Source organism: Spinacia oleracea, chromosome 6, assembly GCF_020520425.1.
Source record: "Spinacia oleracea cultivar Varoflay chromosome 6, BTI_SOV_V1, whole genome shotgun sequence".
NCBI lineage: Eukaryota > Viridiplantae > Streptophyta > Magnoliopsida > Caryophyllales > Amaranthaceae > Spinacia > Spinacia oleracea.
In genome coordinates this window covers 5,442,997-5,460,197 of record NC_079492.1, presented here as the reverse complement: position 1 = coordinate 5,460,197, position 17,201 = coordinate 5,442,997, and the positions used below count along the sequence as shown (strand labels likewise).

General features: G+C 37.5%; 2 protein-coding genes across 9 annotated transcripts; both read left to right on the top strand.

Moving 5' to 3' along the window:
• The first annotated feature begins 1,212 nt into the window (after positions 1–1,212).
• Positions 1,213–17,035, top strand: LOC110776222 (probable disease resistance protein At1g61300). Of its 8 annotated transcripts, none has more exons than XR_008922670.1 (9): positions 3,440–3,773; positions 5,543–8,329; positions 9,128–9,169; positions 9,838–9,879; positions 10,879–11,019; positions 11,111–11,178; positions 11,471–11,512; positions 15,286–15,435; positions 16,618–17,035. XR_008922670.1 is itself a non-coding variant. In XM_056830655.1 (7 exons), the coding sequence occupies exons 1-6, from the start codon at positions 3,707–3,709 to the stop codon at positions 11,161–11,163; spliced, it is 3,132 nt and encodes a 1,043-aa protein (XP_056686633.1). In that variant the 5' UTR covers positions 3,440–3,706; the 3' UTR covers positions 11,164–11,178; positions 11,471–11,888. The 8 variants fall into 8 exon arrangements, 2 of the variants coding, with proteins under 2 accessions (XP_056686633.1, XP_056686634.1); XR_008922668.1 differs by having other exon boundaries at positions 11,111–11,242; XR_008922671.1 differs by lacking the exons at positions 3,440–3,773; positions 15,286–15,435; positions 16,618–17,035 and adding exons at positions 1,213–1,316; positions 1,426–1,515 and having other exon boundaries at positions 11,111–11,242; positions 11,471–11,888.
• On the top strand, positions 16,370–16,921 carry LOC110776225 (uncharacterized). The gene has a single exon (XM_021980776.1). It carries the CDS (start codon positions 16,370–16,372, stop codon positions 16,919–16,921), a length of 552 nt encoding a protein of 183 aa, XP_021836468.1.
• Positions 17,036–17,201: the final 166 nt, after the last annotated feature.

Below are 17,201 nucleotides of genomic sequence, written 5' to 3'. Positions count from 1 at the left end.
GGAGCACATGGTCTCACTGTCTCACCAACAAATCAAGTTTACTAATAATGTGAGTTATGTGATTCCAAAATTATTAATTAACTTATTTTCTATTAAACTATTATTAATCATTGATTTAATTGTTGACTAATATTTTCTATTAATTAGTCTATTATTTAACCTAAATATGATATGTACGTGGATAAGTCCTTGGCTGCAATGCTGCATGCGGACGTACAGCTAATTATTTGGTTGTACGTTACTAGCATTACAATAAACAATAGTAAGGATAATACATTAATACGTACGGAGTATTATTTTATTTTAATTTATTTGATGGAAACGTAGTACATATTATTGGGTATATTACCAATAATTTAAGGTAATTAATAAATGATACTCCGTACATCGTATTATCATGCTTCTTTTGCACAAGCTTATTCGAAATGTTTTTTTTAGGGGAAATTCGAAATGATCTGAAAGTGTGAGAATGTTATAACTTATTTTGTCTGAACTTTTGTTACTAAAACTTCAATAATAAAAACTACGCAAATTTGTCAAAAAGTATCTTAAATTTTAGGTCAGTTTATGAAAAAGTACCTTATTGATTTGTTTTTGTCAAAAAGTACCTTAATTTAAAAAATTATATTACAAACAGGACCTGTGGGGAACATTCCTTCAATTGATACCACTTTTCGCTCCAAAAAATGTGTGTAACACATTTGACCAAGCAAATAGATGTGCCCGTAATTCTGTTATAAGAATAGACATTAACACACCAAAATCTCATATCCAAAGGTGCCACTTGAGTGTTTTGGTGGCAAAAATTGTGAATTTGATTCTTATTCATCAACTGCGCGTGTGCGATTTTCCCACAATTTTTTTACCAATAGTCGGAGCCAGTGGAGGAAAAGTTGACTATTTGACTGGAATATTGGCCAAAAGTCCAGTTTTAAATCCAAAGGTTTAATTCAAGATACTTTTTGACAAAAAATAAACCAATAACGTACTAGTTCATAAATTGACCTAAAAACAAAGTACTTTTCAACAATTTTGCCTAAAAACAAATTATTTAAGTCAAAGTCCAATAACAATCACTATTAAAACACAAATATATTTTATTATTTGAGATTAAAGAAAGAAAAAATTGAATAATAAATTTAAAAAAAAACACATTAATTATATCTGAAATTTTGGCTGATAAATACGAAACAAACTTCACCACTTCCTTTTGCACTCCACACATATTTTCCAACCTTGCAAATTGGAATTCCTCTTTATGAGTGTGATTATGAGTTTGATTATTGCAAACTAAAATTGAAGATTTTGAGCAAAATGTAAGCCCTTTTTTTTGTACAAGTTTATTAATGTTTTCTTTTTATTTGAATAATCTAGATATATTGTCTAATTCTTTAGTACACTATTAACATTTATCTTTTTCAACAGTTGAAATCAAGGGCAAATAAAAGTGGTTAGAGTTTTCTCATTGGATATTGGAATACAAAGCAGTTGCAAAAACTAGAAGCACCATGATAGGTACATTTGCTTCAATTACATAATCTATTTGTGAATAATCCGTTAAAATAGTAACATTAAATCAGTAGTTGATCGAGGTATCAGGATGGTGGAGTTATGACATCGCTTCACTCATTGTTCGATTTCGTTTGGCTCATGATCACACTTAAAATGTAAAATACATTGATTATTACCTTTGTAAATTTTTGGACCAAAAGTAAAGATATAAAACCGTGTTGGATGACACAACTTATAATATTCACTTGTCTAGGAGCATGATGCACATTGTACTTATTTTACACGAAGTAAGAAATTAAGAACACACGAAGTATACAATAGTTAAAGTAAACACACATAAAATTCAAAGTAAAAAATCACACGTCCTCATCTTTTTTCATGCAAGGACTCTGTTTGCTTTAGCTATTTACTGTTTGCATGCAGTTACCCGATTACCTTTTTGTTTAGCAGGTTTGACAGCAGATTTGACTAGCTGTTTGTATAAATGTATTTGGTAGCACATAGAGATTTCTAAACGGATTTTTCATGAAATGCCCCTGAGGTTTGTGTTAATGCACCAAATACCCTTAAACTTTCCAAAATGCACCAAATACCCCCGAGATTTAGTATAAATACACAAAATGCCCACAAGGCTAACGGACGTTAAGTCCCCGTTAGCGTATGTTTACATTTTTGCCCTTAATAAACCGTTTTCTTTATTTATCCTAACATTAACCCTTAATTATATTAATTAACCCTTAATTACATTAATTAACCTTTAATTATATTAATTAACCTTAATTACATTAACTAATCCTTAATTAAATTAATTAATCCTTAATTAAATTAATTAACTATTGTCTGAAAAAACCAATTACCCCAAAAAAATTTGGATTCTCCATTCCAACCTTGTTGTTGCCTTTGTTCTGTCTCCTCAAGTCCCACCACCACCATGTCAAACCCCTAATTCCTCTCTCTCCATTATCAACACCAACCATAGCTCCATCCTTGCAACCACCTCCATCCTCACAGAATCAACGAATTAGAGGAGAGAGAATGCAGCCATGCCGCCACCACCAAACCCCACCACCGCCATGCTACCACCATCAAACCCCACTCCCCCTTCCTCACCGGCGGCGTTTCCCTCCCCTCCCCCACCTTACCCACTGCTGTCGCCACCACCAAACCCGCGTTTCCCTCCCCCTCACTCCCCCCACCTTCCTCATTCCCCACTGCCGCCGCCACCAAACTCCACTTCGCCTTCCTCGCCGGCGTCGTTTCCCTTCCCCTCACTTCCCCCTCCGTTACGGTCAAGGCAACTGGCAACAATGGTTGATTAAAATCCCCCATTACTGATTTGGGGATCAATTTTTTGGGATCTGGATTTTGAGAGAGGAAAATCGATGTATGTGTTTGTCTAGCGGTGGCGGTGGCGGTGTGGGGTGGTGGTGGTGAGGAAGAGAAGGGGTTAGCATGGCGGTGTGTGGTGGTGGTGAGGAAGAGAAGAGCTGTCATGGTGCTTCCAACCCAGAAAAATTGGCTGCCATTTTTAACAGGGAAGAAGGAAGGGGGGAGAGAGAAAAACAAATGAAAAAAGAAGAAATTAAAAGGAAAAGAGAAAAATTAAATTAAATTAAAGTTAAAGTTAACGGATAAGTTAACGGAGTTAACGGAAAATAGTCATTTTGGGCATTTTGTGTATTTATATTAAACCTTAGGGGTATTTGGTGCATTTTGGAAAGTTTAGGGGTATTTGGTGCATTAAGACAAACCTCAGGGGCATTTCATGAAAAATCCGATTTCTAAAAGTTATTAGCTATTTCAGTGTGTAAAATGACATTTATGTACATTTGTCTTTTATAACATTTATTTATTTTTGTTATGTAAGAATAGTAAAAATGTTTTTTGCAATGTTACCTTAACAATCTTCTAAGCAAAAAAATTGGTAAAATGAACATTTTCAAAATACATGAGAGGTTTTGACTCAATCATTTTTACCAAACACTTCTTTTTGATAAATTTGGATTAATCAACCTTTAAAAATTGTTCAAAAGTTCAAAACTCTAAAAGCCCCTAAACCTCTCTTCACTGAACAAGGCCAAGAACATTCTTTCGAGTTTTAAGGAACATAAAGTAATAAAAGTATAAATTAATTGTACAATGAAATCAACAAGAAAAATTTCCCTAAACAAAAATATATAAATTCTGGAGCATCATGTTCTTGGATAATGGTTGCGCAAGTCTGAGAGAAGCACAGAAGAGGAAGTTGGGATTCAAGCTAAGTTATTTCTCAGTTTCTCCTATATTTGACAATTGACATACTATTGGGTAGAAAATCTGATTATTTTTTCCAATGGTTTAGGTTTTCAATCTCATATTATGGGTTTTTAATTACGAGTAACATATTTGAATTTTTAGACATAGATATGTTGATGGAGTTAATTGGCCCATGCACACTAACTGTTTGAGAAAATGCACAAGTGAAGTCATACTTTTTGTTGTGTGTTTTTATGTCTGCATCAGTACACTGTGCATTATTTACCACTTCCCAAATGATTTTAATACTGTATACTAAATCAGTTATGTGAGATTGGTCAACGGAATTGTAGAGAGGCAGGGGGACTAAGTCAACACCGGAAAGTTGACTTATTGGCCCGAAAGTGGCATGTAGGTACTCCATGTCTCCCAACCTTGAGGATCAAACCTCACTAGTGTCACTTTGGGAATTTGGGGGACTAAGTCAACACCGGAAAGTTGACTTATTGGCCCGAAAGTGGCATGAAGGTACTCCATATCTCACAACCTTGAGGGTCAAACCCCACTAAGCCACTAGTGTCACTTTGGGGGGACTAAGTCAACGCCGGAAAGTTGATTTATTAGCCCGAAAGTGGCATGAAGGATTGAAGGTACTCCATATCTCACAACCTTGAGGGTCAAACCCCACTAGGCCACTAGTGTCACTTTGGGGGGGACTGAGTCAACACCGGAAAGTTGACTTATTGACCCGAAAGTGGCATGAAGGTACTCCATATCTCACAACCTTCAGGATTAAACCCCACTAGTGTCACTTGGGGGGGGGGGGGGGGTTGTAGTGTTGTACCCATTCCCTACTCTTAAGGGGTCTTGCTTTTCAACTGGGGCTGGGTTGATTTGTGCGGGGTCCCGGCCTAGTGTGGCGCTTTACGTTAACCCCAGGAAACACAAAAAAAAAAGTTAGGCTCCAATTACACTTCAGGGTGGTTCCTGATTAGTTTAATATTGTACATTACCAGTTATGTGCCTGCCCAAGGGCAAGATTGGTCATCGGAATTGTAGAGGGGGGGAGACTAAGTCAACACCGGAAAGTTGACTTATTGGCCTAAAAGTGACATAATGATACTCCGTATCTCACAACCTTGAGGATCAAACCCCACTAGGGGGGTTTCCCGTACCCTTCCCCCACCCCCAAGGGGTCTTTCTTGTTAAGCGGGGTCAGGTTGATTTGTGCATGGTTCCGGCCTAGTATGGCGCTTCTCCTTACCCCTAGAAAAAAAAACTAGACTTCAATTACACTTCAGGTTGGTATGTGCGGGGTTCCTTCCTGGTGTGTTCCAACAAAAAAAAAACTTGCCGCCTTCCCATTTTCTGTCAGCTCACGGATTTATTGAATTTTGGCCGGAAGCTCAGGGATTCAGTATCTCACTGAATATGTTCTGAATAGTAGGCTTACATCAAAAGAAAATGCTTTTCTCCTACAATAATCTATAAATCAACCGGTAGAGAGTGTTTGACTAACTAAAATTTCACATATAATCAACTCATACAAACTAGAGTACATTCAAACGAATTGTTGATACGGCCATAGATTCAACCAATGCTGTCATCTGTAATTTTTCTCAACATGCTCCTAGAAAAGAAAAGGCAAAGAAATTCTCAACCAAAAAAAAGTTTCAGCTGACAAACACTAAGAATGCCATAGGCAGCTAGGAGCCTAGGAGTGGCAAAAAGTTTTTAATTGAAGGGATTGATCAGAAAGCCATATATCTCAAAAATCTTTATCTGGATTTTGCAGCTTATCATGTAGTGGCTCTTGTATGCGGCGTTGTGGGAATATTGACGTCTATGGTTGGCTCCTCTGCTTGCTTTTACAATTCATACACAACAAGCAGAAACAGTTTAGCGATACTGGAGCAAAAGGTGAGGGATCTTAAACAATTGCTGGAGAAGATTGAACTGAAGTTTAGAGGGAATGGTGTGCTTAGGCCTGATCCCTCGGAATGGATTAGAAATGTAAATACTTTTTTGGAAGCAGACCGTAAAATGGACCTTGGAGGTCATCTACATGAGAGTTGTATCAATTGTTGTCTTGTGTGTAAGACTTGGAAGTTAATCTTGAACAGTACGAGAAAAGCGGACAAGCTGCTGAAGGAGGGTGAAGATATCGAAGTCGTCGGTATTAGGCGGTCAGGTTCAAGAACGACATATTTTTTTGGAGAGGATGTAGAAAACATCAGTGAAATGATATGGAATGAAGTTTCACAGGAAACAGGAGTACAGGTAGTTTGCATTCATGGAATTGCTGGTGTCGGAAAGACAGTTATGGCAGCAGCAATCCATGATAAAGCATTGGAAAATATGGAGGATAATTTTCAGAATGTTATTTGGATAAGCATTGAGTATGGGTGGGTGATGAAGGACATTCAAGAAGAAATTGGAAGGCAGTTACCTTCAGATCTCTCTGACTGTACAGATGATAGAGTCAGAGCTGAAAGATTGAAGGCGGTTCTAACTAGCAAGAAATTTCTCCTGGTTTTAGACAGTTTCCCAATGTGGCAAGATTTGAATCTTGATCATATTGGATTACCACGGTCTAGCAATAGTTGGAAGCTGATAGTTGCTTCAAGAAGTTATTCGGCATGCATAAAAGTCAGGGAGCGTATTTCTGCAACAAATATAATTTATGAAATAAAACCTCTTCCTCAGGATAAGGCTTGGGAATTATTTGAACATGTTGCAGGTTCCAACCTTGGGCGTTTAAATGATGAAATCATCCAGGACACTAAGCTCGCTGTAATTGATCTTAACGGCCTTCCTTCAGCTATTGAAATGTTTGCAAAGGCCCTGAAAGAAATACCTGATGACAACCCTACCAGAATTATTGATTCTTGGAAAAGGGAATTGGTTTCTCTGAGTAGCTCAGGGTCCTTGCTTGGTAGAAAAGGCCAAGAGTTTTTTAACGGTTTCAAAGATATCTTCGAAAAATTAGAACAGGTCGAGTTGTCATGTTTTGCTTATTGTCTGTTATTTCCAAAGGGTTATATCATCAAGGCAAAGGAGCTGATAGAGTATTGGATGTGGGAGGGAATTCTTGGTGAAGTTTCATGTTTGGAAGAAACCATAGGAAAGGGACGGGAAGTATTGCACAATCTCAGCGATGCTCACCTTCTTGAGATCATTGACGAAGGTAAGCCTGAAGAATCCGTCAGGATGCTGACTGTAATCCGATTTGCAGCAATGAATGCTGATGTAATAAAATCAGGTCACCATGACATCATCAAATGTGGAAACTCTGTCAAAGAGCTTCCTTTAGCAAAGGATTGGCCTGAGAATACTCAAAGAGCCACATTTGTTCAGAATGAGGTGTGCGCTTTACAAAATAGTCCTGATTGCAAATTTCTGTCTACTTTGCTTATGCAAGATAATCCCCTAGACTCAGCATCCCACAAAAAGTTCTTTTCAAAGTTGGTTAATCTTCGAGTCCTTGATCTATCTCGAACTAAGATGAAATCTCTACCAAAATCTCTCTCTGGCTTGGATAATCTACATGCACTTCTTCTTCGTGATTGTGAAAACTTAACTTCTCTCCCATCCTTGTCAAATCTCCAAAAATTGCTTGTTCTTGATCTCTCTGGGACACCTGTAACAGAGTTGCCTAGAGGGTTAAACAACTTGACAAACTTAAGGCGTCTGAATCTTTCGTGTACTAAGTTACAAGTACTCCAAGCTTCAGAAGTTGGTCAACTGACACAGTTAGAAGAACTATTATTGATGTGCAATAGTGGGGGAAATCTCATATGGGGGTCGAATAAGATTTATTCAGTTCGGAGAGATCTTTGTATAGAGGAGATCATAAACTTGGGAAGGTTGGTTGTTCTTCAGCTTAACTTCTCTGACACAGCAGTCTTCAGAAAATTTCTGCACACTGCAAAATTTGAGAGAAATGCTGCCAGGCAAGGAGTTACAAAACGCAGATTTAAATTTCGTGTGGGTCAAATGTACAATAATTGTGATCATGTAGTTGGTGACAACAGTTTAACATTAATAGGAGATCACAGGGCTCCTCTTACCAAAGGAACTGCTGAGTTGCACTTGATAAGTTGTGCTCAGAAACTACCCTCACTAAATATTTATGGCTGCTTGAGGCACTTGTCCATTCTGGATGTCTCTGACTTCGATTACCTTGAGTATGTGCTCACAAGGGAGATGCTTAACAACCTCGTTGAGCTGAAGGAGATACGTGTGAGGCGGTGTCAGAAAACTGTATCAATAATAAAGCCGGATGCAGAGGCTGACATTATTGCTGTTCCTAAATTAACAACATTGTTGCTCTGTGATCTACCGGAGCTGAAGAGCATATGTGATTGGCAAGAGGTGAATTTCCCTTTTCTGGAGGAGGTTAAGGTTTTGAATTGTGAAATCATGGAGCTCCCTACGATGGGGGCTGGAGAACGCAAGATTTTAATCAAAGGATACAGGAATTGGCTTGAGAGAGAAAAAAACAGTAATTCAAGTGCCAGTTCTGTCTTCATATATGAAGAAATACCACAGCCTACAGAGATACAGCCTTCTTCTACTTCAGGTACGCCAATAAGTTAAGGCTTGCTTTTGTTATTTCTTACTTGTATCGTGTATAAGCACTGTGTGCCCTTTCGTCATGTGACAATTAATATGGAACAGAGGAAGTATGTTTATGTAAGCAACCGCGTTAATATGGAACAGAGGGAGTATGTTTTTGTAAACAACTGCGTTATTAATTTTTAGTTGAAGTTACATTACATCATCTACATGAATCAGATAATATTAGCTTCAGCCACACCATGTATTCATCATCATCCTAAATCCAGCTCGAAACCCTTCAACATGCTTTATTCGCACTTTTTATCATGTCAAATTGTCAGCTCCATAAGTTTCTGTTAAAATAGTTGCAAAATGTTGGTAATCTAGATCTCCTCATGTTACTAGTTACTAGTTACTTCCTCCTTCCCTTTTTGTTCTTTACGTATTCCATTTAGGGTGTCCCATTTTGTTCTTTACATTGAGAATATTTCCTTTTATATTATCATATAAATGCCCTTAATATCCTGTCAAAAATTGTGCCAATTAATTATTTTAACCAATTAAATTCATTGGGGCACACTTTTTCATTGGAGCATTAAATCTTTCACACTTCCCCAATGTCAATCTTTAGATAAAAGTGAAACATTATAAATAAACGTAATTTGCATTGTTTAAATAAAAAAATAGAAGGAATCTCAATCTAAATTAATTAGTCGTTAAATCGCGTGCATGATTCCAAACGTAAAGAACAAAAAGGGACAAAGGGAGTAGTTCATTTCTGAAACCTTCTGTCATGCTTAATTCACCCTTTGTTTTGCAGGACTGCCACCAGTTCCACCGGTACAGCCAATTAATTGTACAGGTATCTATAAAACGTAACTTTGCTTGCATTTTGTTGCAAATTCTATACCCCAGTAACATACTGAATGTGATCCGCTATTCTCATAGGCTGACCTTATTAACTTCGCTCAGTAATCACTTGGCTTCCAATTTCTTTAAAACTTTGCCATTTAGCAGCCTAGCAGGTTACGGCAATGCTTGTGATTGTATTATTATGCCAGTAATATTCCATTCATGAGGCCTGCTTTTGTTACTTCTTACTTGTAATGTATAAGCACTGTGTGCCCTTAATCTCAGCTATATCCTATTCATGAGGCCTCCTTAATCTGTGTGCCCTTTCGCCATGTGACAATTATATGGAACAGAGGAAGTATATTTCTTTAAACAACTGTTATAATATGGAACAGAGGAAGCATGTTTTTGTAAACAACTGCGTTATTCATTTTTAGTTGAAGTACATACTTACATTACATGATCTACATGAAACAGACAATGTTAGTTTCAGCCACGCCATGTATTCATCATCGTCCTAAATCCAACTCGAATCCTTTCAACATGCTTTATTCGCACTTTTTATCATGTCAAATTGTCAGCTCCATAAGTTTTCGTCAAAATAGTTGCAAACTTTTGGTAAATCTAAATCTCCTCATGAAACCTTTCACCATGCTTAATTCACCCTTTGTTTTGCAGGACTGCCACCAGTTCCACCGGTACAGACAGTTAATCGTACAGGTATATCTATGAAGCGTAACTTAGCTTGCATTTTCCATTTATATTACCCCAGTAACATACTGAATGGGATCCCCTATTTGCATAGCCTTATTAACTTCGCGCAGTAATCACTTGGCTTTCAATTTCTTTAAAACTTAGCCATTTAGCAGCCTAGCAGGTTACGGCAATGCTTGTGATTGTACTATTATGCCAGTAATATTCCATCTTCTGTAATGTAACTAACTAACTACTCCGTATTACATTTGGCTTCTTTTTGTGATTTATACTTAAGAAAAACATAGTCGTGCTGGGTTACGGCAATGCTTGTGATTGTACTATTGTGCCAGTAATATTCCTCTTCTGTAATGTAACTAACTAACCACTTATTTAGTTGACACAATTCTTTAGTCACGTTTGTCAATGCACATTTTTAATCATTAATATCTTAAATCATGTAAAAGAAAAAAATCGTAAAAAGTTGATATTGTGAAAGTATTATCAAAGACGAATTTAACAAATCTCACATGACTATATTTTACCTTATGCATAAATAGCAAGAACTGGTCAAAGGAGGATGTATGAATAATGCTAAAGTCAAACCGTGTCAACTAAAAAAACAGAGGAAGTATGTAACAACTAAGAACAACCAATAGGTAACTACTCCGTACTCTGTAGTATGATATTCTTTTACGGTTGTACCCCATCACTTGCTCTTGTAGGGTTTATTTAATACTTCCTCCATTCTTATTTACATGACACAATTGGGTTTTTGACACTATTAACACAAGTTCATTTGGCTTCTTTTTGTGATTTATACTTAAGAAAAACATAGTCGTGCTGGGTCTTGTTAGATTCGCCTCAATAAATATTTTTAAGTATCAACTTTTTATAATTTTTTATTAATGTTTGAAATCGTGCATTGGCAAACGTGACTAAATAATTGTATCATGTAAATAATAACAAATGAAGTATTAATCTTAGTCAGATGAGGATGACCAGAGTATTGTAATTCATGAACAGGACACACGACTCCCGGCTATTTGGACATACTTAGGGGCTGGGTTGTTGTGACCTTTTCACGGGCCGCAGGCGACCTTCATACTGCCAGCACCAGTAGCTATGCAATGTCCGAGGATTCTGCACTCCCACTTGCCGGAGCTGGTAGGTTTTTCCTATTTGTTTTGCTTCCTAATGTATCATTACAAGCCAAGTTTTTTTTGCTGATTGAATGTTGATGACCACCTGAATGCAGGTCCATCGGAAATAGAACTTAACAGATCCCGCAGCAGTCGTTCCACAAATTAGAAGATGCACCCAGTTGTATGTAGCTCTAAATGCAACCGGATTAAAAGCACATTTTTACAATTAAAAACACGTTTTTACAGTTCAGCACATACATCTTTTTAGATTTTTACCATGTATTCATCATCATCCTAAATCCAGCTCGAAACCCCTCAACATGCTTTATTCGCACTTTTTTTCATGTCAAATTGTCAGCTTAAGTTTTCGTCAAAATAGTTGCAAACTTTTGGTAAATCTAAATCTCTTCATGTTACTACTTAGTTCATTTCTGAAACCTTCTGTCATGCTTAATTCACCCTTTGTTTTGCAGGATTGCCACCAGTTCCACCGGCTCCGCCGGTTAATCATACAGGTATCTATAAAGCGTAACTTGGCTTACATTTTTTGCAAATTCTATAGCCCAGCAACATACTGGATGTGATCCCCTATTCGCGTAGGCTGGCCTTATTAACTTCGCTCAGTAGTCACTTGGCTTTCAATTTCTTTAAAACTTTGCCATAAACAGGCCGGGTGGCAAAACTGCCAATATACTGCAATGCTTGTGATTCTTTTTCCATGTCGAATTTTGCACGTTGACTGTATGATTTAAGAAAAGTTTTAAACTTAGCTTAAAGAACGAAGAAAATTATGTAATATGTTGGGATTCCTTAATTTCTTTGGGAATAAGCCCAAATGCATTGCCACTGACTTTTACTATACAATTGATCTTCCTTTTTCATTTTTTGCCACTAATGGTACTTAGATTAATAATCAGTCACAGAGTTAGAGCCATGTTGGTTGTTCTCCCTTTCAGTCAAAGGGTTAGTTACATGCCCATTATGGGCCAATGAAAGCATAATAGGATTCCTATCTTCCTCATACAGTTTTTTACAAAATAAGGGGGATAGGAATATAGTTCCATTCTGGTTCAAAATGCCCTTCTTACTCCCCGCTTCCTTTGCTAATCCATCAGCCAGCTTGTTTCCTACCTTCGATTCAAATATCAGTTTTGTGCCCTGCAAGAGTGACCGGAGATGCCTACAATTTCCCGACATTGAAGTTAGTCTTGAATTGAATTGGTTGGTCTCTTTGATTTTAGTAATTGCTTACTTGCAATCTGTAGCCAAGTTTCCAGATGATGGCCTCCTTCCATGTACCTGAATGGTCGTCCCTAGTCCCTACAACAGCACAACCAGTTTCTTTTGACCCATAGTCAAAGGATGCATCACAATTTACCTTGTAGAAATTCAGACCTGGTTTACTCCAAGAGAAAGGGTAGGGCTTTAAGTTCACTGGAGATTGATTTTGGGTGAAAAACCATTCAGTGGCAGCCAGGTGCATTGCTTGGCTATAATTTGGATGGGTTTGTTTTGTTTAGAGAAAATCCAAGAATTCCTTCTTTTCCAAAGCTCCCAGATAACGAAAATGAAAAGGACATTCCAAGGAATTTGGTTGGTGGAAGAGGCTTTATACTTTAGATTGCTAGTGAGCCACAAATTAAACTTAGAATTCAACTGTTGGGATGGGGTTAACAAGTTCCATAACTCAGTTGCTCTATGAATCCTCAACCTTCTCAGGGCAGAAAGTACAGTGAGGGTTAATAGTTGAGGTCCTTCGAGCTAGGTTTGAGTTTGTAGGAAGCCTGTACCAAAAAGGTCTGACAAATGAACAGCCTGATCTAAGGGTGACCACGTGCATTTCACACCAGATTCCAAGAAAATTGTCTAGTGTTGGAAGAGGAGGTGGTATGAGATTACAAACAGGCTTTGGCTTGAGAAGAATCAAATTTCCCCTTAGCGTACCAGGCACGTAATTCTATTAGGTTTTTTAGAGAGAGGAGTGCACCTGATTCTCTGTTGTAATCATTGCTCAACTGAGAAACCAAGGGTGTTTCCTAGGCTTGAACAACCTAGCAGGGATGCAAGGCTTAAGAGTTGGTACTTCTCCATCAGAGATCCTATAAACTTATAAAGTGAACCCTTAGAGAGTCGTTTCCTAGCCATTTCTCTGCCACACCTTGATCATGTCACCATTCCCCACTTCCCAGACCACGCAGTGTCTATCCAGAACCAGTCTTAAAAGTTTTTGGTTTGATCTTACTCTTGTAGTATTTCTAAAACATGATCTCGACTCTGTTGTCTAGCTTCCAACAGAGTCTTGCTAAACCTATCAAGTTCAGGTAGCATCTAGGAATGACTTGCAGTGGACTGGATGAGCACCATCTTCCCTGCCTTGGACAGGGTTCTAGCTTTCCAAGAAGTAAGTTTTGCATTAAGCTCATCTAGAATGAAGCTAAGTTTAGCCCTAGAATGTTTTCTGACAGAGAGGGAAACCTAGATAGGTTCCTAGATCTTTCGAAGTTTTCACCTGCAAAGCCTGCTCAAAAACATCCATTATGCTTTAGTTTGTATTAGGAGAGAAGATGATTGGGCTTTTATCTTCATTCATTTTGTGACCTGATTGATTGAAGAAAGAGTTTAGAGTGTCTAGTACACTGGAAAGAGTTTTCTGATTTGCTTTCCCCAAATAGGATCAGATCATCTACAAAAAAAAGATGAGAAAATTTTGAAGTGCCTCCCCTAAATCTAAAAGGATCCAAAGAGTTTTGTTCAGAAGTTTGATGAATTTTCCTTGATAAGTACTCCATGCACATAATGAAAATGTAGGGTGACTAAGCTTGCCATTGATACACACTGAAGAGACAAAACAGATACAACTCCTGATGAGCTTGATAGAGTCCTCATTGAAGTTGAAGACATTTAAACAATGCTCAATGAAAGGCCACTCCAATCTATCATACGCTTTTTCTAAGTCCAGCTTCAAGGCAAAGATGCCTTTCCTACCCCTTTTCTTTCCCATGGAGTGCATAATTTCAGTAGCAATGATGTAGTTTACATCAGTCCCTCTTCCAGGGATGTCTCGTAAGAAGGGTCTGATCCTAACAACACGGATTTTGGACACTAGCTTGTAGGAAGTGTTGAGTGTTGACCAGGCTGATTGGTCTGAAATTTATTATTTTCCTTGGATTAGGGATTTTGGAATCAGACAGATAACAGATGTATTGAGCCATGAAGGAGCAGATTTTGTACTGAAAATGTTCTTGACTAAAGAGAAGCAGTCCTCCTTAATTACCTCCTAGAATTTGTGGTAGAAAATAACATGGAAACCAGGGGATTTGTTGGCACCTGTAGAGAGGGTTCTTTGGATTTCTAACCAGTTTGGAATGTTATTTTCTAACCTGTAGAGAGTGTTGAGAGAGGAAGCTTGCATACTAATGGAAAGATTTTCAGAAGACAAAAGGGAGAAGTAATTCACAATGTGGATTCAGTGTCAGCTGGATTTTCTAACTCAAGGCCCACATTAGTTTTACGGTTGATTATCCTATTCCCTTTTCTTCTAATGATGGTGGACATATGAAAAAAGTGAGTGTTTCTATCCCCTTGCAGACTGCAGTAACCAATAACTTCTAGCCGTAGTTGCCCAGAAAAGTTCTTCCTGCTCTAAAAATTTTTCCAGCTCAGAATGAAGACTGACCTCTAAGTCAAACAGAAAGGTGCTGTTTGGATCTCTCTCAAATGCTACTTGGGCACCTTTTATTCTAGTTAGAATCATATTCTTTTTCGTTCTTAAGGACCCAAACACATCCCTAGACCAGGTGGTAATTGTATCAGAAATACAACTGAGTTTATTTTGGAGAGGGTCATCATTTGTTGGGCAATTATTTTCAATTAGGGAGTCAAAAGAGGGATTAGACAGCCACATAGTTTCAAATTTAAAGGGTTTTTCTCCTGCTTGAGTGAACTTAGCATCAAGATTATGATCTGAGCTCATTCTAGGTAGGTTTTTCACAATTGCATTTGGGAATTGCATTATCCAGGAAGAAGAACCCCACATTCCTGTCCAATCTCTCAAAGATTGGGGCAGACTTTCTCTTATTAAACCAGGTGAATTTCTGACCAGTAAATCCTAGAATCTAGATCAACTAGGTCATAGTGATGCATCGTGTCTCTGTACAATCTCATTTTATAACTCTTTTGGAGGGTTTGATATAGGATTTATTTACATTAATTACATTAATGTAAATAGGATTTATTTATTTAATCTTATTCAGATGAGGGTGACAGGAAAATTGTAATTCCTGAACAGGAAATACGAGTCCCAGCTGTTGGGACATAATTACGTGCATGATTTGGGATCGTGTGACCCGTTCACCCGCAGGCGACCTTCATACTGCCACTGCCAGCACCAGTAGTTATGCGATATCCGAGGATTCTGCCCTCCCACATGCAGGAGCTGGTAGGTTTTTCCTAGACCTGATCAAAAGGCGGGCCGGGCCAAAGGCATAAAAATATGTCCATTATGTTGGGCAGGGCCAAAAATAGCGGGTTTTCGGGCCGAACCAAATTTATAACTTAAATTGTTGTTTTACGTTGCCCAAAGCCTGCATTTTTTTAAAAAGTCCGATCGGGCACAAATTAACAAATTTTTCTATACAAGTTTATATTTAGTCAAATTCAACCATAAAATGGCGTATAATTCAAATTAAAATCGTATTACACACAACAATAGAAAAACGTGTTTATTATGATTAAATTTTCTCATAATCTCATTTATTACTATACATACAATGATTTTCAAACGGTCGTCAAAACGGATTCAGTCGGGTTTTGACCCATTATTTTTCGGGTTGTTCGGGTTCGGATAAAATCGTGTTACGAATAACAAAATCTTGTTTAAGACCAAAATCGGGTTACAGATAACAAAATCTTGTTCAAGACCTAGTATAACTAATCGGGTCGGGTCGATTTTTGACAAGTCTAGCTAGCCGTGTTTCGTTGCTTTTTTTTTTCCTTTCCTAGTATAACTAGGACATATGATGTAATGATTAACAAGACTTTCAGAGTAGGAGTTTGATTAACAATAAACTACATAGTACATACCCAACACGGAGCTAGCTAGTATTAGGTTTAGGAAAGTAAAATTGTTAAAACGTAGGTTTAGGAAAGTAAGATCCAACACCGAGTTGAAGTTGGTTTATTTGAATAATTGTTGTATATATAAACCAACTGTTAGGAGCTAATTATACACAATAATTTGCTGAGCTATGCTATATATACGTATTCTACTACTTGAAATATTCACATAATAAGTAGATTATTTTCATAATCTAACACCAACAAGTTGAGAGATAGATTTTTGTTAATCGATCCGATCAGTTGGTTAAGTAGATATGGGTGGTAAGAAAAGAAGTAGATCCATGTTTGAGATATCGATGGAGGAAAAGAAGCTTCTCGAAAAAGAATGGGATAGTGCATTGTGCACAATATGCTTAGAACATCCTCATAATGCATCTCTTATTATATGTACTTCCCATGCTAACGGTTGCAGACCTTATATCTGCAATCAAGTCCACCGGGATTGCAATTGCCTTCGTCAATTTCTGAAACTCAACATTAATTTAAGATGTCCTCTATGCAGGGGAGATGTCTTAGAGGTGAAGGATGTCGAAGAGGATGTTAAAAATTACATGAATTCCAAGACTCGAGATTGTGCAAAAGGGTTATGCAAGTTTGTAGGCAACTATGGTGAGTTGACTAAACACACATATCGTTATCACCCTTTTGATGATTTTCCTGTTTTGGAGGATTATATGATATCTGACGGTCGTGCGGTTGAAGTCATCGGTCCCATGGTTCGTGTATTGCCAGATACGCTGTTTGATATACATAATATGGGTGATTATTTTGAATCACAATTTCACATGTACTTGCAACGCTGGTAGCAGATAGATAGATAGATAGATAGATAGATAGATATTCAGTGGGTTTAATTCATTTTGTAATTTGTTCCACGTATTTGAGTTTAATAATTAAAGGGAAATCTTATGGAGTTTAAACATACGTTTTATTTTATTTTATTTTAAAACCCCATATTTCATCTCAAATCTGTTCGATTTTTCTTGATCTTCTCTCGTATTAATTTAATTTTCGCTTCATAATCTCTCCAAGCTTGACAAATCCCTAGCATTGGAGTTTTGTTCAGGTGAAATTCGCTATGTTTCT

Bases quoted from the DNA above. Each gene is read 5' to 3' on its own strand.
- LOC110776225 (XM_021980776.1), top strand. From the start codon at position 16,370: ATGGGTGGTAAGAAAAGAAGTAGATCCATGTTTGAGATATCGATGGAG.
- LOC110776222 (XM_056830655.1), top strand. From the start codon at position 3,707: ATGTTCTTGGATAATGGTTGCGCAAGTCTGAGAGAAGCACAGAAGAGG. The intron at 8,330-9,127 runs GTACGCCAATAA...TTTGTTTTGCAG, and splicing joins ACAGCCTTCTTCTACTTCAG to GACTGCCACCAGTTCCACCG. The intron at 11,020-11,110 runs GTAGGTTTTTCC...ACCTGAATGCAG, and splicing joins ACTCCCACTTGCCGGAGCTG to GTCCATCGGAAATAGAACTT.